The sequence below is a fragment of the Plectrocnemia conspersa genome, unplaced genomic scaffold, assembly GCF_051122295.1.
Source record: "Plectrocnemia conspersa isolate PC_06_02 unplaced genomic scaffold, ASM5112229v1 ptg000005l, whole genome shotgun sequence".
NCBI lineage: Eukaryota > Metazoa > Arthropoda > Insecta > Trichoptera > Polycentropodidae > Plectrocnemia > Plectrocnemia conspersa.
The window spans coordinates 847,825-874,195 of NW_028277169.1; the positions used below are offsets into that span (position 1 = coordinate 847,825).

General features: G+C 29.1%; 1 protein-coding gene across 2 annotated transcripts in view; it reads left to right on the forward strand.

Moving 5' to 3' along the window:
• The window catches only part of Eip78C (Ecdysone-induced protein 78C), a 109,204-nt gene that overhangs the window by 60,431 nt on the left and 22,402 nt on the right, over window positions 1–26,371 (forward strand). For both annotated transcript variants that reach the window (XM_088185793.1, XM_088185792.1), the window contains 2 exons: window positions 20,950–21,080; window positions 23,800–23,941. In XM_088185793.1, the coding sequence (XP_088041919.1) occupies window positions 20,950–21,080; window positions 23,800–23,941 (273 nt within the window). The remainder of the gene's footprint in view (window positions 1–20,949; window positions 21,081–23,799; window positions 23,942–26,371) is intronic.

Genomic DNA, 26,371 nt, shown 5'->3' on the forward strand with positions numbered 1-26,371 from the left:
ACATATTTTACCTGTTCTCGTTCAGTATGTGAGTAAAATTCAATTTTTAACACCGACGTATATATAATTCTAATGCAGCAAAACTTTCTTTGCATAAAGACGTTGAAGAGATGTCTCCGCAAGGAGTATTTCATTTTATATTGAAAGGAAGCAAATGCATTACTGAGAACCAAGATGTCAAATCTTCACTACCTTTAGCTGTAGAAAAATACGGTAATTAATATCCGTTCTATAAAGACGTTTTAATTAAAACAGGGGGTACTCAAAGTATGCGCGTTATCTTCATTGAATTTTTCTTATTCATGGATTGATAACTCAGAATTATATTTTCGAGTTTATTTTCTTCAAAGCCCTTCAATATGCTTTTGCAAAACGGCGATATTAATTAAAGTCCATGTGTGTTTATAAGCAGCATCATAAACTCACTAGGTACATTTGTTTTATTTCTTATGCTAAATGCTTTGAATACTTAATGCTATTTGATAGTTAAGTGTAGTCAATATAACCTGAAAATATATACTTCTGAACGTCGAAGTAAAGGTGAAACACAGCAGGACCTAATTTTTTTTCCAGTTCCACAGATATTTGACTTTAAAACCATTTTTGGGATAGTATTGATTTGTTTTCATCCAGGTATTAGCAGTTGGTGGAAGCATTGTGTTCTATCCATTCAAGTCATGATGTTAATATTGTAAATATTTTATTTCTGTGCAGGGTGCATTGCACTGCACATGTAATATATTAATCACAGTATTAATTGCATATATAAAACTATTACTCACTATTGTACATAGCTTGACGATAGTTTGTAGTAATTTATAAGATAATTAAAAGGCTTTGTTTATGAGATGAATACGTGTCATTTTTGAAGTTATCGATCTCTGTGTTATTTGAACTGAAAAATAACTAAACAATGTATTGTTACTCGATTCAGTTGAATCCATACATTGCTGACGAAAAGGCGTCTTGTGGTTATTAGTAGCTTAATAAGTTTAATATATTTTACAAGTGTAAATAATACCAGATAATGATAAAATTTAAAAGTAAGTGAAATTTTCATCTATCGTTTATATATTGTTTATCTATAAAACTAAATATGTATATTTATTATTGGTCTAATCGACTAAAAGATTTTAGGATTCATTTTAATTTAACTTACAATTTACATTACAGTACAATTTAATATAAATATTAAAATAAATAAAGCAACATTGAATGAACTTTTAGCAATAAGTGACGTTTATTATACAGAAAGGTGTACTTTTTTAATGTGCGGTAGTAATTATTAAATTTAGGTATAAAGTTTTACATATTATTAATATTTTATTTTATTAATTAATTAAGCTTAATAGTTAAGTTTTACATCAAACAAATTTAAATTAAACATACATATAATATATAACATAAACAGAAAATAAAAAATACTTATTATTATAATTTATTTCTTAATGTACGAAGGTGTTTTTTTATTCCATTTAGGAAGCCCGTTACATTTTTATTTTTGCGGATTGTCCAAGTAATATTTTAAAATGCGTTTGACCACATTTTTTTAATACTTGACTCTCAATAAACGCGTGACTGAATTCCCAAATTCTCTCGACTCTTCGAAGAAAACCCCTCTCTTATTCTTTATTAACTACACATTTAAATACATACATGCGTCTGAATAATTCGTAGCTTATTTAAATTATTTGACTTCAATATACTATCGAGTATTTTTAGGCCAAAGGAAATCTGATTTTATGAACCAGCTGGTTGTCCATTTTATATATAAGTTTTAGGAGGTTCTAATTGCGTAGTATTTATTCCTAAATCTACATTGAAAATCCGTCAAGTTTATCTTTTCGTTTTCCTTCAAAATATTTATAATTTGTCATTCAAATACTTGTTATTATTATTTCCTGATTCACCCTGATCAATTTTTTTTAATGAATGTTTGATTTAATGCTTCACAAGCACACCTATATCCATAATAACCGTCGGCAGGTTTTACTGCAGTGGTTCGCAAACTATTTTAGTTTGTGACCTTCTATTTCGCTTATGTTTCTGGCTTGTAACTGGTCTGAATTAAACTCATAATTTTATGTAACAATAGTTTTATTTAAAAATGTTGGCATAAATATTTAAAAAAAAACTTTAATTATACAAATTCAATGTTTAATTATACAATGCGTTGCAAAGAATTCATGTTTGTTTATATGTTCAAATCTGTACTTGAAATCGAAAGCTAGACACGTTGTCAGGTGAGACTGAGAGAGTACACGATCTATGTCGCGTCGCTTGGCACTTCATCTGGTGGCTATTAGGACTGTCTACTGTTCGCCACTGATGCCATTACTAATTATTTAAATAAGTTTATTTTCTTATTTTACTGGTACACGATTTAAAAAAAATCAATATACATACAGTAGCGTGCAAAAAATTAAACCTTTAAAATCATCATATTTTATATGAAACTAAGAACGTATGAATTATTGCACATACAACTAATAATTTAAAAAAATTAAAAATGAATGAAAAATATGAAAAGGATTAGATAACATTTTTAGACACAAAGTAAAAAAACTTTTTTTTAAGAAGAAAACTTAAAAAAACAACTTGCATTATTACTAATATTTTTATTTTTTATTTTGTTGCACTCCCTTTAGCCTTCAACCCTGCTAAAACACGCGACGGCATATAATCAATCAAGGATTCAATCAATTTATTGTTAATTTCTTTGTACCATACTTTTTCGAGCATTTCTTGTAGTTTTTATACACTAGATCATATTATTAAGTTATTTAAACCATCAGTATATGAGTAATGCTGAAGTATTGTAGCAATCTTGAGGAGGTAATTGCGAAATATTTAATTTATTCTGATAATATGATTTAAGAGTAATCGCACAAATGCGGGTTCATTGTTTACAAAATACACGTGAAAATTAAATTATTGCATGCAGATTTCAATTTAACTTTATTGAAAAAGTAGTACGTACATCTATTTGAAAATTGCCGAATAAATAATCACATGACGAGCCTTGAACAAACTGCATGTTCCCCTAAAAGGCTTGAAACTTTACTGTATATTTACCACTCGTGTGACCTATTTCTGTCAGCTTTAAAATAGTTATTTTAGTGTTAAAGCGCAAAATTTAACTATCATACTTTTAATTTTATTTGTAGATAAAATTTACATAGTAAATAAATGTATTTATTTAAAAATAATACATGTTACTGGTTTATAACAATTTATTTTAGTACTTACAATTATATAAAAATAATTAGGTGCCAATTTATATACACTAATCTAAATTTCTAGATTAATTTAAATGCGTGCTTTTGCTTCTAAATTAATATGTGTTTATATTAAATTTGAGGTTGCTTTTTTCGTAGTCTACGATACATGATATTCAATATCGTATGTAATGAATATTATTCGTACTTCTAAGATAAACTGACATGGCTATTTAAATAATTTTCTTTGTATATTTGCTAATAGTAATTACAATTCTATTATACACGTTTATTTCAATATTATAAATAATTTTATAGAAATAATAATTATGTATAATACATACATGTTACTGGTTTATAACCATTTTATAACGTTGTAAGTCTGAATTGAGATTTTGATTAAATAACTTTATATGAGTTTCTTTAAAATATAAAAAAACTATAGTTGGCAAAATATCTACCGACAAATAAAAAATATTTAATATAAAAAAATGTAGCGTTTTTAATTTCTAATTCGTTTTTTTCTAAAATTTTTTTATCGTTTTTAAATATTTTTAGTCAATTTGTTTAATAAATATTTTTAAAAGAACACCTAATAGACTAGAAATTTGTTTAAATATTAAACTAGTACAATGTTAATTTTTCACTCGTTTGTTCCATCGCAACTTCACGTCCAAAGTCATGCTAAGGTATTATGCGATATTAGCATTATTAATCGCATTCAATTTAACATGGCAAATTTACTTCGTCATGACAAGTTCTATCGTGTCAATTGATCATTATATATAATTAATATAAAATCGTGCAAAGTGACATATATTTATTTTAATTAATAAAATATATTATTTCATTCTTGTGTCACACCGCTTGTATTGTTACGCATTGGGTTAACGTCTATCATAGTTATTATAAAAAAAAATAAGGGCTAACATATCGTATTGTGTCTTTTCTGGCGTCTTTAATGCCGACGTTTCGAGCACCGATGTTGAGTTCATCATCTTCGGTGTAATATGGACCTTATATCAGCCGTAGTAAAATTTTCAGCTGCGTCGTTTATGATTCGATCTTATGATTTTTATTATCTCGTTTGTTTGTTGCTAGAGGAGAAATAAATGCATTCATTTATAATTGGTTTGATTTAAGTTCAGTACAGAACTAAAATATCTTCCTTTCTTAGCCGTATATCGATGGCTTAAAGTGTTAATTTGCTAACTCCCCTTTGGGTGAAAATTACTTAACAATGTCATCTTTGTATCTATAATTGAAATACACATTCCAAAATCTCCAATTAAACACTAAAAACATTAAAGTAGAAAATTTATTGTTTATTTTACTATTTTCAAGTTGTCTATTTAGTTTTTTGTTTTTCATGTAAAGTTGTCAAATATGGAGCTATCAATTTTAATGGTTCAATGGTTCCTTAAGACATACAGTTTTAGGGGAAAAACACATATATCATCATCCTGCATAACTAAAATCGGTGGCAGCATCGCATTACGATTGAGCAGAAATACTGACAAATACATAATAGATTCAATGCTTATAATAAATACCATATAATTAACTTCTCTTCCATCAGGAGTTTATCCAAGATAAATAATCCTTTGGTTCAGAATAAACGGAAAGCGGTTGAGATAGAAATCGATAAAACATATTCTATGAACAAAAAAGACGATGGAAAATTGATTCCGAGATCTTGCCTTCCAATTGTGAGCTGGGTAAAACCGGTTAATAAAAATCACATATTACTATCGATAAAAATAATAAAATAAAAAATATAAATAGTGATAATACTAAAAAAAGTGGCAACACCAGTGAACTCCCACATGACCAGGTCAAGGACGAAAGCATTAGTTAGTCTCAGAGGATAAATAGTAACAGACTCTTCGAAACAATAATTATTGAAATCTCAAGATTCCTTGCGATTAAAACTTACTTTTATATATTTCGGCTGTAACATCACATATATAAGGGAACGTCTTTTTATGGTTTGAATTAGCTGAGCCCACTATGTATCTGTCGTAATTGACTGCCTATAACTCATAATAAATAACGCCCTTCATATCCCATCAAATGCATAACATTATCTTATTGGGGTGTAATCTTGTTTTTGGGATTGGAATTGCCATTCAACCACTGTTTTTTACGTCGCGTGTAAGGTTTGGTACTCTGCATCGGTTTTATTGCTTTTGACGTGAAGTTTTGACTTCTGAGAAGTGATAATTGTTTTTGCGCCCACCTATCGACCAAAATTCGGTTTTGATCAACACTCATATATCGGAAGTCAGTAATAATATCGGTAAGGATAGCTATCCCAATTTAAAAATATGATAGTATAAGTTGGTTTAGTATGTATTTTGGATTTGAACAGCAAATAGATATTTCGCAACTTTCAAATTGTGTTTCATATACTTTTTAGAGCAGCATATTAGCGCCTATCAGTTGCATTATGTTTTCGCTAGTGAAAATATATATCTACTTATGAAAATATATTTGAATTTCACAAGTTTGTAAATGTATATATGTATATCACCTTCCAGATAAATTTGCCAGTCAGTGGTCGTTTTTTTATTATTGCGATTTTAAAAAGATTCTCAGTATTTCATTTAATGACATGCATTTTTCTAGTCATATTCAAGGGAGGGGCAAAAGCCTCCACATATTCCCACCCTCCACAAATGCCGCCCCTGTACACACACACATCTTTCAAATAAACCATGGATAATTATGCTTGCATTACGTCCCGTATATACGGGACTGTCGCCGTATTTCACTACTCAGTGCCGTATTACTATTTGTCCCGTTTTCTCCATAAACTCTGCGTGAGACAAAATAAATACAATTATTAACTTTTTAATTTTATTTATTTACTTATTATTATTACATTTTTATACTTGTAATAAAATATGCTAAATAGAAAGTGTTATTTTAAAGATTAATATATTAACAATTAGACATTTAAAAAATGTGCTTAAAAATAATTATTCGGCACTACAATTTTTTTTATCTTAAATTTTTTTTGTACATAAGAATTATACTTTCTGAAAAAAAATATATTTCCTTGATGATATTCGTTCTTCAAGGAAAATATGTAAAATTTTAGACGTACAACACTTTTTATATATTATATATGAAAGGGAGGTAGTTTCCATATTATAAAATCATATTTATAAAATTTTCAGTGCTGAAAGTCAGTATTAAATTTCATAGAATATGTATTTTACTGTTTTAATGATTAAAACATGTATTTTTATACAATATATACATACATTAGTGATTTATTTAATTGGGTAATTAATATTTATTACATGTTAAATTTAATAATAATTTTTCTGTTCCATGAAATATTAAATAAAAAATATTTTATGGAATTTATTTACAGAAATGATAAATTAAATTTTTATGAAAAATTTGACTTGTATTTGACATAATGTTCTTGTTTACTAAATTTAGCTTTATCCAAGATATTTTAGCAACAGAGAAAATATTATTAAATTTAATATATAATAAATAATAATTACCTAATCAAATAACTATGTATGTATATATTGTATTAACACATATGATTTGATCATTATGACAATAATGTATATATTCTATGAAACTAAATAATAGCTGTCGACACTGAAAATTTTATAAATATGATTTTCTGCTTTAAATTAAGTCCTATTGAATATATTGTCTTGAAATAATAGATTTTTAAAGTTTAAAGATTACAGATGAATGGGTTTATAATTGTTTAAATGAAACTTTTCAATTTACGCTAAAATCTGGATAACAAAAAAAAATGTATTTACAAAATACAGATAAATTTATAATTGCATTTGGGAAGCAAATAACGGAGATTCAATAAAACAATATATATAAGGGTTTCTAAGCTTTTAAACGTAAAGAATAAAATTATGATTAAAATTAATACTTCAAAATTAATTACAACGCCGGATAAATTTATTGTTTGTTACAAAACTATAATGGTTGATAAATTTATTAGTTTTAAAATATTCGTATAATAACGGATACACAATCTGATACTTTGCAGATGAAACTTATGTAATTTGTATAAAGTTGTAGCAAAGATTTAATTTTAGTCATAATATATTAATTTTAGTCATAATAAAGTCCACAGTCAAGATTAAATTTTGTCATGAAACCAAAGTAAGGTAGAAAAATTGGCAAATATATATTTTAGAACCACTCTTGTTTCGCCTTTTATGAATCACATAATTGTACATGCGGAATTTGCTCTTTTCATATTTGCTAAAGTAAAGAATAAATATTTTTTGTTACTTCTTAATCGATAAAAATATTAATTATATAATAAAATAATTTATTCTGTATAATTGGTATCAATATTGAGTTGCAGTATTAAAAAAATCAGTGGTCACCAAAGATTTTCATCCGGCTCTCCAAAAATTCCCGATTTCTGTGTATAAATGATTCATATAGTATATATTAATATTTTTAAATTTTGTTATTTGGTTGTGAATTCACGGTAGTTATATTTCAATTCTCTTTACTCAAAAAAATGGCTGACCACTGCTCTAGAGAGCTAACCATCAACCGATGGATAACGAGGGAGCAAATTTTTTAACGAGCATAAATCACTGACAGTAAATAATATCAATATACTTAAATGTCGTTTTTTTTGTGTACAACCATCCCCCCGAGTAGGCCATGTGTATTTTTTGCAAATATTTGCATTTTCGTTTTGTTGCTAAACGGTTGCTAGAGGGTGCCGAAAAGAAATGTGTCATAAAACTTACATTGTGAAACAATACTTTCGGACTGTTAAATAGGGATTTCCTGTCCATTTTTAATACACCACTCTCAGTACTCAACTAATCTCTAAATGGGTTTGGCGAAATATAAGAATATCCGGAGAATTTTCCATCTTAAAAATTAAATATTATATTGAAATTAAAATAGCAGGGTATTCGTTTTTTAAAAAAACATACGGGTGCCCGGGTACCCGGGCCGGAAGCCCTAATTGAGATCGAGGTAATCTCAAATCGATCACACTTTCTTAAAAATTTTATGCCATCCGTATAAAATAAAAAAAAGAATAATGCTGTTTCCATGTCATTAATGAGCAATAGAAACAGCCATGGACCCAACTTGGCTCCTCGCGGTACTCCAGTAGAAGTATTATATCGTTCTGAAAATGAGTTTTCATTGCTCAAGTAGTTTGATAATAACTTCATAAGACTTTCAGAAAATCCAAAATTAGATAAAAATAATTATTGGATCACATTTGCACTTTTCTAAATGACCATAAATAATTTTAATAATAGTATAAAAATTGAAATATATAAGCCCGGTAGTTTGAGTGATAATGAATTATGACACGATATAGGAAGTTCGGCCGCATTGTGCGGCGGCAAAATAAAAACACGTGCGTCGCGCCGATGAATGATGATGGCTGCGGCCACTGTCGTAACAGCCGGTGATGTAACACACAGCGGAGGTTTTTGCCCACGACGACGGGTGCGCGAATCGCCCGCGGCGGCCCGGTTCAACGCACGCAAGTCTCCACGAGCGTTGAACCCAAGCCCGGCTGCTGTTACTTGCTGGCGCGAGCGGTCCATGATGGCAACGGCGGGCATTCCAGTGGCGGACGCCGGCAGAACGACATGTGCCGGCGGCTCCGGCAGACGCACTATTTTTAAAGATGGATTCGCATACTCTGCTCATTGAACGCTATTGCTTATCTCAGAACGTAGTAAAATCGGCGTCCTTCCAGAAATTAAATATTTTTAAGCCATCTGCGTGTATTCAAAAGTCAGAGAGAATAATTGCCGTGTTTATAAGCATAAGAAACAGCAGTTGGTTAAGATTTGATATAGAAAATAATAAACGGTTCGGTAATTATCGCGTGAAAAAAATTCAAGTAACAAAAATTCTGATTATAGTTGATCAGCAACAACCTATTTGACAGCTGACAGCTGATTTGTGTTCAGTTTGGTTTGCCATTTCACCATGAATACGCCAGAACAACGCTTGCATATTGTGAAAATTTATTTTGAAAATCGTGGTTCAATTCGCAGAACTCCATTTTACGGTCGACATAAACGTCCAACCGAGCAAGTAATTCGAATAACCATGGATTTTTTTCGTACCACGTATTCTCTAATTAATAATACGCATCCGCAGAGATGTCGTACAGTTCGCACCAAAGAAGGTGTTTCTGCTGTGCAGCGTTGTATTGAGGTGGACCCAAATGAGTCAATTCCTCATCGTGCACGGAAATTGGAGATATGTATATCCATTTTATGGTTTGCGAGCTTATAAGATACAGATCGTGCAAAAACTGAAGCCGCTTGACCGTCGTGTGTGCTGAAAACGAAAATGCTCTTGATCCTCATTTTCATCACAAAATTTTGTTCAGCGATGAGGCTCATTTTTGGTTGAATGGCTACGTCAACAAGCAAAATTGTAGTATTTAGAGTGAAACTCACTAGCTGTTATTAGGACTCCGTTTTATCCACAAAAGTCACTGTTTAGTGTGATTTATGGGCTGATAGAATCATTGATCCATGTTCTTTCAAAAATCATGCCAGCCAGAACGTTACAGTCAATGGAGAGTGCTATAGGTCTATGATTACTGACTTTTTCGTTCCCCAATTGAATGGTATTAGTGTGGAAGAGCTTTGGTTTTACCAAGATGGTGCAACATGACACAGCGCGTGTCACAATTAATTTATTGAAGGAAACATTTGATGAGCGCATAATTTCGCTTAATGGACCTGTGAATTGGCCTCCAAGATCGTGTGATTTAACACCTTTGGATTATTTTCTGTGGGGTTATGTGAAGTCTATGCCGATAAATCAGAGACGATGGACGACTTGGAAGCCAACATTCGCCGCGTTATTGCTGATATACAGCTCCAATTGCTCAAAAACTGATGTACTTCCAGATGCTCGAAATTATATTTAAACACTAATGGCATAAAATAATCTCTCTAATAAAACCAATATTATTTTAAAGATCTATACCTTTAAAGATAAACATCCTTTATATTTAAGAATACGTAATTATATATAAAAAATAATGTCTCTATATATAACAGTTATTAATATAATTTAAACCTTTATAAGTCCAAAGGCACGTATGTCAATAAATTCTGAAATGGTTTTTCCATTTCTGTCCAAAAGCATCTATGTCGTGCCCAATATATTTTCTATTTTCTGAAGCCATTTTAAATGATTTGATAATAAAATTTCTAGTACTTAATAACGTCGCGAGGATTAATTATGCTGAATATTTTATTTTAATCGAGGTAGTCCTTCAGATGTATGATATATTTTTGCAATACATTGTTCATGCTGAAGGATATCATATATAAAGAGTGATTTATTTATATTAATCGAACATTTGAAGTATTTGATTAATTATAAATAATAATATCAATTAAATGGCCGCCTTTGTAATTTTCAGTGAAGTCTGTATTTATATATATTATAATAAATAAATATTCACTAGTAGATATATATTATTTAACCGATAGGCGCTAAAATGCTGCTCTATGAAACTCAATTTGACAGTTGTGAAACGGCTATTTGCTGTTCAAACCCAAACTTAACCTAATGAAAGTTCTAAAAGTAATTATAATATTATAACTTTAGGTCAAGTCCAAAATACAAACTAAGGTAACTCATTTCTCAAGGGAAAATAAGAATATTAGATAACCGAACGTTTGCATTAGTGATAATTATTTTTTGCGCTCTCTTATTGGTCAACATTTGGTTTTGATATGCTTCATTCAATTAGAGATTAAATGAATCAATGAGGACCGCACCCTTTCGCTCAGTTTTCGTGATATACCTATATTTCATTACTAAAATATCACGCGATCCATAAGTTATGGAAAATATCGGGACTTCATTGAGCGTTTGATAATATCTTGTTATTATAAAATTTAAAAAAATAAATTATTAGGGAGCATACATAGTTCTGGAAACACTAAATGCGCTGCTTAGTCGACGCTAAAAGTTATGAGCTTCGATAAAAACACTTGGGATGGTGCTAATTATTAAAAGAAGGCATCAGAGAAAGTAAAAATAAACTTCTCACTCACTCTCGTCACTTAACACGCGAGCGAGTGAAAGGAAATGTATCTCACTGTACGCGCCTGATGTTTTGATTACCGATATTCATAAACTATAATCTTTATCAAGCTGTATTTTTAGTCTGAAATTTTTAAAAATTGTTTGTTAATTTTTAATCTAACTGAAATTTCGGTGAATGTTTTGACTTGGGCGCTCAGTGGCGTGCGGTGCAAAAGTAATTTTAAATATATATTTTTTATTCAATAATTTTAATATTATTTGTCAATTATTTAAAAAAAAAATTAATTGTCCATTTCACGGATGCATTAATTAATATTAATATCACAACTCACTGCGTTATTATGTCTCCCTGATACTTAAAGTATATACTTTTGTTATAAACATTTTTGCTGTATATTATTAATCCCGCGATTAGTATCCTCATGATAAAATAAATAATCCGAAATTGGATTAGTTAATAATTAGTTACTAGGGCTTCATAAAGCATAGGAGGTTTTATAAATAAAAATAAAAAATAATTGCCCACTTCACGGGTACAAATGAGCTTAATGCACATGTTGACTCATTATGTTCTCCTGCTACATTGAGGCGCAAAACACACACACAAACGCAAAAGAATTCTCTATATATTATCAAAACTGTCACTTGTAACATGCATTCAAGTTGAGCGGCTCTGTTAAATATAGTGATGCATGTCTATCACTCCAGAAAGTGTACGAATGGATTAGACATTTCTGAAATGAACCGATTAAAGAAATCTAGATGTTTTTACTACGAAAACAACTTGTTTTGACAATTGGTACAAATGCAAACTAGGCCGCTCAGTGGCGTGCGATGCAATCATCATTTTTAATATATATTTTTGGTTCAATAATTGAAATTTTATATTTCTTTATTTGATTTTTAGTTTTAAATAAAATTATAGTGTTTTTATGTACTATTTTAAATACTTAAATTTATGTTCAGAGTAAATCTAAAATCGGTTTACCCAGCAAAAATCCCTCGTACAGTGAGCTCTTGCGTCATGAAAGTTGCTTATCATATTATGTCTTAAATTTCTAATCCAAATAAATTGTTTTCAGTGCACGACGTTATTTCGTCACGAACGATGAAGCTTTTAAAAATCAACTTAGCTGAAAAATATGAAACGCTTAACGTAATTTAATATAATTATGTAACATTTTAATTTAAAGATTTTTATTAATAAATCAGAACAATTTTGTCGTTAATTATATATATATATATATAAAAAAATGACGATTTATATTAAAAAAAAAAAAAATTATAATTAAGAGCTATAAATCATATAGCCTGTATTTTTTATTAAATATTCCATTGTAACCTGACAGGCGTAAGCCCAATGCGTTACAACGGGCAAATCTGTACCAACTGAGTAAGTCAATCAGACATAATGAATACCTACAAGTAAGTAATAAACACCAGATTTTCAGTCTGGGAATCGGTGACATCTATATTATTAAATATAAATTATTATGTGCTATGCAATTTATAATCAATAGATGTCACTGCGGATGGAGCCGTTTTTTTATTAGTAATAGCGCATTTTTTATAAATACAAATTCAAGTGCCACTGCCGGGGCTCGAACCCGTAACTTCAGAATTACTAGTCTGAGACGTTACAGACTACGCTATTCCGTCAAATTTAATTATAGATTTTATCAAACGATTACCTATATTTTTATAATGCAATTGACGGTATTAAAACGGTACTTAATCAAGTTATTGTATCTTTTATCTCTTTAGCTAATAAATGATTCATAGTTCTACAATATTATTTCTTTAACTGTGTGTTATGATTCATACATCTTTTAGCGGACGTGCTAGCATTTGCACTACTTAGTACTTGAGTGCATAATATATAAAATATTCACGTACGACTCATTGTTATGAAACACGTGTGTCATATGTCTATTTGATTGCTTAGTACAATCTCAAAATGGGATGTCATACGACTAAATAGGTTAAATTATCGAATCGTTATTTTAATCGAAATTGTTCTGTTTTTTTTTTATCTATAATAATGTTTCCAATCGAGGTGCAATTCGAGATATTTTTTTGACCCTTCTTGATTAATTTGTATTATATTGAGGAAGGTGTGGAGGTTCTATTTTAATTTATTGAGTGTATTTTTCCATTATAAAAAATATTTGTATTGCGAAACACTCGTAAACTGAGGTGCCACTGTATATATTATATAAGAAAAAATAGCTGTGTAGAAACTTAAGCACCTTGTCATAAATCATTTCACGTTTTCTCATAGTGTTTGCCTGAAAAACCATTTGATTCAACTTGAAAGTTTAATTAACATTGTATTTTTTTATTGCTAATTAAGCTACTCGGAAAAATATTTTTCATAAGAGTTATTTCACAGTAAAATTGCTTTCCTCTTCAGAGTTAATTGAAAAGAAATCTTATTTAAACCATTTAAGTGCTCGGTTATTTTTAGATTATTTCTCAGAAAGAAGTTTGCTCGTATAAATAAAATATACAATATTGCAAATACTCTTTGCTGGCTCTTTTAAAAAATCATAGATTTTTTTTTAAGATTAATTAAAGATCTATTCTAAAGGCGTTTACGTTTAGTTGATCTTAAATACTAAAAAAATTGGAGCAAAATTTCCAAATTACATATTGCATATTTCCACTTATAGCAACATTGTTTACGACCATGTAGTATCAAATATGTATTGGGAATGAAATCATGCCAGTAAATTTTGTAAATCAATAAATTCTGTGTGATCATAGAGTAAATTTGCCTGAATAAAGTAAAAGCAAATATTTGGTCGATTCAGTTAAAATGAACGTTTCAATAGCTTACGCTTTCATAATGCTGCGTTTTAATAATTCATTGATTATAATTTCATTATAAATAATAGCTGTAGGCGTGACATGTTATGATAGGCCACCTCTTCTTTATGAAGTAGATACGTTGGTCCTTGAATAATTTGCTATTTTACATTGTTATACAAATTAGCAACTCTTTGTTATCAATGTTTGTTAAATAGTGAAATTTGATACATATATAAATATGAGAGAATCATATATTTTTATATAAGTCACATCGTGATTTATTATTATTTAATACGAATAGAAATAAGGGGAAGGCAAAGCGAATAAGCAATTTAAAGCATTTATGAAGAAATAAATAATTGTTATTCTGGGAATAAACCATCTTTAAATTTGATGATCGGAAAATATGTACTTTAGTAATATATTTTACATTGAGTGTTCTTCAGTACACAAATAAAAACTGTTATTTTATGTCTTAATATTAATTATAAAACTGATTTGATTTATTAATTAGTATGTCAAAAGTGATTTTTTAAATTGCTCCTTCACTGCTAAGGATCGTGATCTTTGTCTACAGAGCAATGATTCCGGGCCACATGACGAAAATGTCATTTCATATATTTTTTAACATCGTAGGTTAATATAAAAATTAGCCACCATTGCTACATATTTTCTGAAATATTTTAAATAGACATTCAAAATTATTAAAAATATTTACTCATAATATTTCCTTGTTAATTGATCATGTTTTCTTTGCTGCTCAGTGTTGCCATATAGTGAATTTCCAGTCCAAGTCAAAAGCAATAAAATCGCGTTTATATTAACAGTTTTGTGTGAGTGAGAATCGAAAAAAGCACATCTAAACCGAATTTTGACCAATAGGAGAGCGCAAAAAACAATTATCCCTTCTCAGAAGACAAAAATCCACGTCAAAAGCAATAAAATCGTGCCGTTGCCGTCGCAGTGGGAACGCTCGTTACCGAGCGTTCCCACTGCGACGGCGCCGACACAATTTTATTGCTTTTGACGTGAATTTTTGCCTTCTGAGAAGTGATAATTGTTTTTGCGCTCTCCTATTGACCAAAATTCGGTTTGAATATATTTTGATCAGCCCTATTACATTATAAGTCCATAGTAATATCGGTAAGGATAGCTATCATATTTCTTAAACAGCAAAATGGAGCAATATGTCAGATGCGATGTCTGAGAGTTTGTATTTTGGACTTGACTTAATAAAAGTTATAAAACTATAATTAGTTGTAAAAGTTTCATTAGGTTAGGTTTGGGTTTGAAGGGCAAATAGACGTTTCGCAACTGTCAAAATGAGTTTTTTCTGTGTAGGACATTACTTATACCGATAATCATGACATTGGTCTTGGATCTGTTAATTTTGAGGCTGTTTTATCTTTATGCGTGGTTTAACAACTTCGTCGGTAGTTCTCGTTATTAATGTGATGTCATCGGCGTATCTTAAATTATACAGTTTTCCTCCACCAATTGATACTTTGCCATTTCATCTATTTAGTGCCCTTCTCATTATATATTCTCTGTAAATATTAAGAAGGTCAGATGATAAAAAGCACCATTGTTTTACTCATTTCCAATTTTGTTCACTCGTACTACTGTTGTGTAGCTATTGTATAAAATATGAAGTATGTTGAGAATCACATATCTTAAAATACACCCGAGAGGCATTCCCACTTTACACAATCAAATGACTATGTATAGTCCACGAAGCAAAGAACTGCATTTTTCAATAATTTTGCAAATATTGAGTATTTGATCTGTAGTTTCGTTTCGATTAAAAAATCCAGATTGTTCTTTTTGATATTTGGCACCCTATTTACTTAGGGAATCATATTATTATTTAAAAAAAGTATATTAGATCACATATAGCACAACTTTATATATTCACATTTTTATTTACTCATATATAAGGAAATTTTCTGAATTTACTATTTCTTGAGTCGGCGCAAATAAATTCACATTTTCTAAGTATTGCCATTGAAATATAATTACTAATTATTTGATATTACATTGGCTTTATATAAACAACAACAATAACTGTTTAAAATATTTACGTCACTGGAATGTCGATTATAAGACCGAATATAGTATCGACCTGCATTTATAGCACACATTCTTGACATACTCAAGTAGTTGCTTCGTCGGACACGTAAACTAAAGCCTCTTCGGAATTCGAACATGGAACTATTCTGAAGCTCTGAATTTTTGTTTCAACTCGTTTCATTAGTAACTTGAGTTTCTTGAACATAACTGTTGCCGTGAAATTGATCAACGGAATTATTTTGCACCTCTCCTTGTTTTGTTTATTTTGCTGATCGTTAGGACCAGGGATTGCAATACGGGTGGTACCCAAGGAACCTGGGCCATAGGAAAATAATCATAGAACTTTCATTAGGTTAGGTTTGGGTTTGAACAGCAAATGGACGTTTCGCAACTGAGTTTCATAAACATTTTAGAGCAGCATATCAGTTAAATTATATTTTCACTAATAGAAATATATGTCTACTGGTAAAAATGTATTTGGACTAACTATATAAAAATCAACCTTTTTTTAATCGGCATATATTTGTTGAAAACGATATCTCCATGGCTTAGAATTACAAAAACGACGTTTCTCATATTGCTTGAAAGCAGAAGCTCTGATCCCAGGTATAAAAATTTAAGAGGCATCAAAGACGATCATTTTCTGGATTTATTGATCGAAGCCCGTATTTTAAAAAATATTTTTTTGCCTATGTAGTACATTAATTAAAGTGAAGAAATATATGGGACTAAAAGGTTTTTGTACACAGCCACCTTACTGATTTTTATTGGTAGTCGTAGACAACACAATAAAGGATCAGCGTATAAAGTATTTTTAGAAGAACCTGAATGTGAGGAAGATTGTCTAAAAACAGACATAAATGTCGAAACTTTAAGTTGAAATATGACCTGCTTGTTTATTTTATTTAATTATGAAGGCGACAATAGTGTTCCGACTCTTGAATCCTTGATTTGTTTTGGTAACATTTGTAAATATTCAATAATATGTTACACCATAGACTTATCAATAAAGCATTCAGTTTGACTTTGAATAAATTAATTTTATTATTTTTTGTAATAATATTACGTATTGTTTTTTATAGACTGTTAGATCACAATTAAATAAATAACTTCAATTTAAGTTAAAGAATTTTTGGTTTGATTATATTTTCGAGTTTCAACCTCATGTTTGCAACAAGTAGATTATGCTTCAAGCCATAATATGCACCTGTATATGTTTTTATATTTAATATAAATAATTTTTATCTAGTAAAAATCATTACATGAACTATTTAATTTCGATATCAATCTCCAGGTGAAGTCATTGTATATAAACATCTTATATGATATTGATACTATGTATTCATAATGAAAAAATATTTGTTATATTAAAAATAATATATTAAATACAATTAGTAACACACTAATTATCACAATAAGCTTTTACCTTAATATTTTCTTATTAGGAATTGTTCTTAAGTATCAAAATGTCTACTCAAGCATTTTATTTAATATTTAATAATTCGAATAACATAAGACGAAAAGAATAATGTCTAATACCTGCTTGTTGCGTAATGTGTTAAAAAATTCACGCTTACGAGCATTTCATTGTTGTTGTTCCATTCGCACATTTATGTATGTAGTTGTGTAAGTCTGAAATAAATGTAGGTATCTACGCTTAACGGTAAACTAACATGGTAGTATATTTGTGGTTAGTGACGTGTAGGCGGCATTGACCGTGCTCTCTACACCAGCGAGTTCTTCTCTCACAGCTAACTTTACTTATAAAAGAGCGATGCCGCTCCGTTTTCTTCCTATTCCTATCGCTATCGCATTTTGCACAATCCGATTGGAATTAGCGTCGTGCGGATGCAAAAACTACTTTGTTGTTGTGTTTATAAAAATACTGATATATACGACACATGTTCAGTTCACTTACTTTTGTGTAGTACTGTACATTAAGTATTATTTAATGTATCTAAAAAATCAAAATATATTTAAATGATGCAAAATATAATTTTCTTCTGAAGATATAACATTCTTCCATCTCTCAGTCAATTTTTAAATTCCATTAGTATTATATGCTGGAGGCTTTGATGAAAAATATTCCGATAGTCCCATTTTTATATCGTATTGCATCGATAGTCGGAAGGAGCAAGGTCCGAATAATATGGTGGATGAGATAAAATCAAGAGGTAATTTCGCTGCATGATTTAATGCAGGCCATTTTCTCACATACATATTTTCTTTCCAAGCATCTTAATGTATCTCTGCACTGTTAATTTTTTCGGCCAGCTGCGTAGGATTTGCTTGCATTTTTACAGCCAGGACATCATCGTCTATCTTTGCTGGTCTCCCAAATCGCAATTTAAAACATCTTTGACATTTACGGCTATCTAATGAATTATCTACTACGTTTTTAGTGGCCGTAGTTGCCGACTTTTTTTTAAAGAAATACATTTAGCATGCATTTTGAATAAATTGTTTATTTGTTAAAAATTCTGTCATCATAAATATTGGAACATAATTTTTTTTAAATATCAAAATGTGCTTCAACACATATTTAACTAAAAATAACTTACGGTATTAACTAAGCTTAAATTAAAAAAAACGATATTTATTTCGGGATTGATTAAAATTTAACTTACAATTAAAAAAACCCAGATATTTTTACATATTTAAAATATAAGGCTTTTTCTATTAAAAAAGGACATATGTATAATTATATTTAATAAAACATCTAACATAATTTTATTTCACTTTTAATTTTAGACGTGTCTTTATTTGATGTAAGCAAATATATTAAAAAAGAAAAATCTAAAGTCTCTTAGAAATATATGTAATGGTGATTAAAATGTGTCTTATATCAGATAACAGATTAACATTCTTCAGATGTGTAAATATCACAATACAAAAAAAAATTGCTATTGAGATAAGATCATTTTATTTACATTGAGATCGAATATATCATTGGATTTTGTTTTGAAAAATTTCTATCTAATCTACCAATTTATGTATACTGAGACATTTTAACTGTATAGTACATATCTGTATAGATATTTAGCCATTTGCATGTCACAATCATTAAAAGCAATCGTAATATGTTATATACATTAAAATAAAAACATAGCAGTTGTTAAGCGTATGTACATGTCAAAATCTTAAATTAATTATTTAGTATATTAAAAAAAAATTAAAAAATAATATATGGTTTTTAATAATAATAAACCAAGTTTAACAATAAATTTTACATCTTTCCTTTATATATTATAATTTTTCTTATTATTTATTAGACGTTAGTGTTAGGCTGCATATGCAAACATTTTTTTGTAAATAAAAATATAATATTTACGTCATAAAAAAATATAGTTCATTTACCTATTCTTCACGTTTATGCTTTCCTACACATATTCCAAGTACACCTTTTTTACATCTGACGCAAATTAGGTTAGATATTTTTATAGGTCCTTCATTTTTGGAACTGCGTACAATACATCTTCTCTAATTACTACAAGGTAATTTTTCCAACCCTCTATTAGGGTAGTATTTGTAGCTGAAATAGATAATTGATTTTTTATTTGTAACCATTTCCGCTCATTTTTTACAATTATATTTAATATAAATTGAAGACGTGTCATACATTTATTTTATAAATTATATAAGCATTTAGAATCATACGGGAAAAAATGTTGTAGATTACATTTTCCAATATTTTATAGTTTTTCTATCATAAAGGTATTATACAGCATTTTATCAGATACATCTACACCTCCTATGTATTTATTGTAATAAAAATTGCTTTGCGTGTCGATTCATGTTTTATACAGGGCGATTAAAAAAAAAAGAGGTTGGATGATGATATGTATGTCAATTTCTGTCATTTTCTGTCAACTCTGGCTTTGTTTTGAATAGTAGCAATGAAACTATCTTCAGATTCATATGCCATATTACTATCAGCACTACTCGCAAAATCTTTCAGCGTTGAAATCATTTTGTTATCTTGGGTAAATTAAAAAAAAAACGAATATTTTAAATATTTATTTTCACGGGTGTAAATTCAAATTTAAGTAAAAAACAATATATATATATATATATATATCAGTAGCTAAATATATTTTTAACCTAAAACACATGCGGCACGCGGGAACTGTCAAGAGATACTGACGTAACATGTCGAAACATGGAATCACGCTCCTTGACACTCAAATTATTTCTGGATATAAAATATATAATTGTATATTTGTGATATGAAATTATCATCATTTTTAATCTTATACGTGGTCTAAAAAAATAATTAATCAAAAAAATTAATTACAATTATTGATTCATTTTTGATTTCTATATTCATTTTAAAATAAAATAGGCAAAACTATTTAACAGACATATTCATTATATAGTAGCAATGGATATCACAATACGAAAAGAGTATCACAAAAATAAGATACCGTCACTAAATTGTAAAATGACACATGAAAAATGCCAAATACATAAATATAATAATATACCATGAATGTTTTGATTTGAAAATATTGGGAATCTCTATTGGATTTATGTATGTAAGGAGCTCAGCTGTAATTTAGATTTTATAATAATTATTCCATACTGATAACCTTAATTTAAATTTGTTGTGTAGCTTTTGCGCAATCTTGAACGCAAAAATTTGTGATACACATGATATATATGTACTGGACACAATAGGTAAAACTATACTATATAGAGATTGAATATTTTTGTTTATATGTACTATTTTAAAAAATATATGATGCAGAAAAAATATTATAAATATGTTTTTTTATTGTTTCAGAAGCACCTCAATATGGGGCTGCTGACAGTCCTAGTCCTTCAGCCGGAAATAAAACTTTTGTTCCTTGCAAAGTTTGCGGCGATAAAGCATCTGGATATCATTATGGTGTTACGTCCTGCGAAGGCTGTAAGGTAAGTGATAAGAAGATCTACAGAAACTTGTCCTTGCGAGGCCGGTCGTCATTGTTCTGTTTATTCGCACGCGATGTCTCACTTCTCTTTCTCTCTCTCACTCTCGCTATCTCGTTCTCTCCAATCTCGTTCGAGATGTGCCGTTAGTAGTCTGCTCCAAAGATGAAAAATGGACAGAAAACTTGTTTTAAACGAGCTATATACACACATCTACATTTAAACCACTCCTCCATAAGCTACAAATTAGCTTCCGAATTATAAATAAAACCGCTCTTCCATAAGCTATAAATTATAAATTAGTATAATATTATGTTGATTAATGGTTACCAAATTTTTGGTCTGTGATTTTTTCGCATCCATGCTTTATAACAATCTAGAATGATTTTATCAACGGTTTAAGATTACTTAATTATAATCAAACTGAGATAATTTTCAGCCCTTGGTATGCTACTGCTCTCCAGAATCCACCACCTCAATTTGGTGGTAGGTGCTGGACAGCAATGGCCTCTATTCTCTTTCATGCATTGCAAGTGACAGTCTTTTTGAATTGGCTAATTGCCATCCACCTTCTATCCGTTCAATGTTTCAAAATGTTTTATACAGCAGTGATTTCGTTCTTTTAATTAGGGGTCTTGATTTAAATGACTTAATAAACTAACATAGCATCTGTTGTACTGTCAAGTCGTTTAAATCAATAACTAGCGATCCCAAATATGCAAAATTGCTGGACATTTCCAGTCTGTGAAAATCTACGGTTATCGGATGAAAGGGCGGTGAATTCCCGGAGGCTTCCAGATAATTAGTTTTAAAAATGTTGACATTTAATCCCATCTCCAATATTTGATGCAAGGTGAAAATCAGGTCAATTGTGAATCGATTTGGGTGAAAACATTTCTACGAATCATGACAGTTAATTTAAAATAATTTATATTCGGTATTTAATATAGTTTTTCCTCTATATTTTTTTCAATCTAATGCGTCTCTTTTTTATGTAGAGGGCAATTCAACTCCGTATCTTAATCCACAGGTTTCATTTCAGCTTTCCATATGTTTTGTGTTATTCAATGTAAAACTTGAAGAAGCTTAGAACTGTCTTATTGGACTGGAGTATTATCAGTACTTGGTGATTTATTATTATTCAGGTTATTCAAAGCCAGTTCAACTGCCTCAATACTGAGAGCATCTACACCTGGTTCTAATACAATTTGCTTCGGTGTAAATTCCATTTAAAATCATTAAAATGTTAAGACCGTTAGAGGATTTCTCCATTTTTAAATTCCTTTTTTTCACTATTTATTTTCTTCTAAAACATTCCGGTTTCATGTTGTGGGTTTAGTGTGTCTATCTTTTCTGTTTGGCTACGTTCGCAATTTTTTTTTCTGTCGTTAAATTTTCATTTCTTATTTTTAGTATTTTTTCATCAAATCATTCGTTTATATGTGATTTTTTTCTCTGCTCTATATTTTTAGATTCCATGATTTTTGTATTTCTTTATTAAGTAATTGTGTTTGTTATCGTAATGCATAATAAACGTTTTACTATATATTTATATAAAAATGGCTTACATTGATTGATCTTGATATAAAAAAAATAATATTGCTGTATCTTTATAAGATACAACAATATTATTTTCGGCGGTAATTATTATTATGATCTTAGGTGGCCAATATTGCTAAAAAAATCAGCAATTTAAGCTAAAATTTCACTGTCTAAATATCGAATAGTAAGTTATTATAGCTGGTATAAAAATAAACATAATAATTTATTTTAAGAATGTGTTTCTATACAATAATTTGAATACATTCTAAATAATATATTTTGGGTTATAACTATAATTATCTTATCTTTGTGCTAAAGATATAAATTTTAATTAAGCAATATATTTTTAATCATTTCTCTGATTATTAATTATTTTAAGTGTATTTTAATTAAAAATTCTCAATATTAAGAGACTATTATTTTTATTTTTTTAGAAACTATTATGAATATAATTTATATATTTTGAAACTTGTCAAAATAGTTGAATTTTAAAACAAATATTATTTAAATGGTCATTCTGTTTTTATATTAAATGTTATGTTTTAAATTAAATTGTAGCTAATTTTTTAATTTAAAATAATAATATTCGTTACTATTTTTCATTTGCGTTAACACAGTCAGTTAGAGAGCTATCCATTTAATATTTTACAATACACAAAAATCAAATATTTTTATGCGTATGCCAAATTTTAAGACATTTTTATGTTTATTTATTTTACACAAACCAGCTTTGCATTTTTGGCAACTATAAATATATACGTACGTGACACCTAAATTTGTTTTAATTTTGTAAATGAAAAAAATCCTGTAAGTGTTAAAAAATAAACTTGAGTAATGATAAGTATATCGAACGTATATCCGTATCATGTGCATTAGAGCTAATAGTAGGGGCGTAAACTCTGACTTCTCTTTCTAAATTATGAATAATAATGAAATGGATAACTCTCGAACTGACTATGTTAACGCAAATATAGTATAGACATTATGCATTATGAAAATTGTAAAATGTTTGTATACTAAAATTACATTAAATCCTTTAAAAATTCATATAATATAAAAATTCTTAGATTAAAGTTAAGAAACTAATCATTTATTTCGTTCATTATCATTATATCAAATTTTTGTGTAAAAATCATCATAATATTTTTAAGCATCTGTCATATTTTATTATTTATTTCAGGGATTTTTCCGGCGAAGCATTCAAAAGCAAATCGAATACAGATGTTTACGAGACGGCAAGTGTCTAGTGATACGACTGAACAGAAATCGTTGCCAATTTTGCCGATTTAAGAAATGTTTAGCTGTGGGAATGAGTCGCGATTGTAAGTATAAAATCATTTAGCTCACTTTATAATTAAAAAATATTTTTAAAAGCAATATTTTATGAATTTATATATTTCTATCGTTATTTTCATAAAATTAATGATTAAATATGTTTTATTATAATTTATTTAATTTTATCAAAGTTAATATAATTTATTTATATAATACATGTAAAAAAATATTTTTGAATGTATTATAAATAGCTGTATATATTAAGCTATAAGCTACCATTGTTTAAGAAGCTTTTCAGTAAAGGTTATCGGCTAGTACTAATAGCTATTATTCTTCTTTCTCTCTTTCTCACAACTTGCTGGGTGCAATGTTCCCACAATCCGAAAACCGGTTGTGATGACGTTAATTTAATTCATATATTCCAGTTTTTTATATATTTTCACAGCACTACTACATTCACAATGTTGCAATATTCAATGATATTCAATCAAATTTTGTATGATCATTATCAATTATGTTATGACTAATATATTTGCATCTTTACTTATAAACAATTTAGATCGTTCGTTCGCGTAATGATTTTTTAATCATACCATTTCTTAATTAGCCATCAACGGCAAGATTTAAAAGACTTTTTATAACGAGTGAGAATCGAATCTAAACCGACTTTTTCTCAATAGTAGAGCGCAAAAAACAATTACTCCTTCTTATTTTTTTATAAAAATATACTATGATTGTTTCAAGAGTTGGGCCCCGGGAATTCGTCTCCTCTTCTCCCCGATTAGGATTATACTTACATTATATTTACATATATTAAATAGCAACAATATAATGAATTCATGCTATTCGTAATAAGCAGCTGTCTTCTATGATTTATTCAATTACATTTCCAAATTATGACTGTTTATACGTTTTCTTTTTGTGTTTGATTAAACAGTTTTTGAGGGTAATTTTAATTGTATCGCCATAAAATTTTTCTTAAAAATAGACCTTGCAAATATCTCGGCTTAGTTTGATTTGAAGTGCTATTGTAACGCATTTCTGGATACAAATTCCTTGAAAAAAAAGATCGATACTTCAATGTCTCTTGTATTGCTGAAAAAATCCACGAAGTAGTGTTGAAGCAATATATACTAGATTTTGAATTGATATTGTGATCCATATATTGTCACGTAGTGCTAATCTCTTTGGCTGGTATGACAAACGCCAACCGATTTGCCAGCGCTTATGTCTTCATAAGAGATTTTGTTTGTGTCAATTTCAATAAGAGCTGGATGATATTTGCTGATATATGCTGTATATTTTCAGGGTGGTATAATCGATAAACCCGCCAAAAGCCTTTTGACATTAATATGAGTTATTAATTTTTGCGGACACAATAACTGCGGTAGTTTTTTTACTAATAATAAACATTGTAAATATCTCGTTAGATTAATATAAAATCAAAAATTTGTAGCTCTGATATAAAAGGGCGAAAATGTGTTATATTAAATAATAGAGCAAAACTATTTTATTAAAAAATTGTAAGTTTGTTTAAAACATTTCTAGAGAAAAAATATTATTAATCAATTTGAAAATTTCAGGTGTATGACTTTAATGTCATTAACGCTTTCTTCCCTTAAAATTTGATCAAGTAATGATTCATTTCTTCTTATGTGTGCTAACACCTAAGCATTTTTTTATCATCACCAAAAACTAGGTATTGCATTCGATGCAACTAATAGGTTCAATAGTTTCATTCAACCAACTGATAAAATTAAACAGACGATCTAATATTTAAACTCATAAAAATAGTTAATATGAAATATTATGTACTAGATCAGTGGTTCTTAACCGGTGCACCGCGGTGCACCAGTGCACCGCGAGCCTATTGCAAGTGCACCGCGAGAAAATTAGTAAAAACGAAAAATCCGCAAAATAGTAAAATCTTAATGTTTCAATCAATCTATATTTTATTATAGTTGCGATACCCCATAATGGTTAAATTTATTACCAAACGAAATTGTGAATCAGACCAAAATATTAACGACACTGGGAGTACAAGTGGAAGAAGTAGTGACGATGTTACTAGACATCATACGTCTCATACAAAAGAAAATACATCCAGTAAAATAAAAAAAATTAATCGACAGTATTCTGAAGAATATTTACGTTTCGGTTTTACTAGCATCAATGAGGAAGGATATCACATTCCACTATGTGTTGTATGTGGAGAAAAACTATCCAATAGCGCGATGTATCCTGACAAGTTAAATTGCCACTTCACTACGAAGCACGCCGATCTTGCATCAAAAAGTAAAGATTACTTCAAAAGATTGTTAAACATGCAAAATAAACAAGCGAAATCTTTTGAAAAAATTGTTAAAACTTCCGATAAGGCACAACTGGCGTCATACAAGATTGCTGAATTGATTGCTGTACAATTAAAACCACATACTGTAGCAGAGTCTCTAATTTTACCTGCATGTTGGAAAATA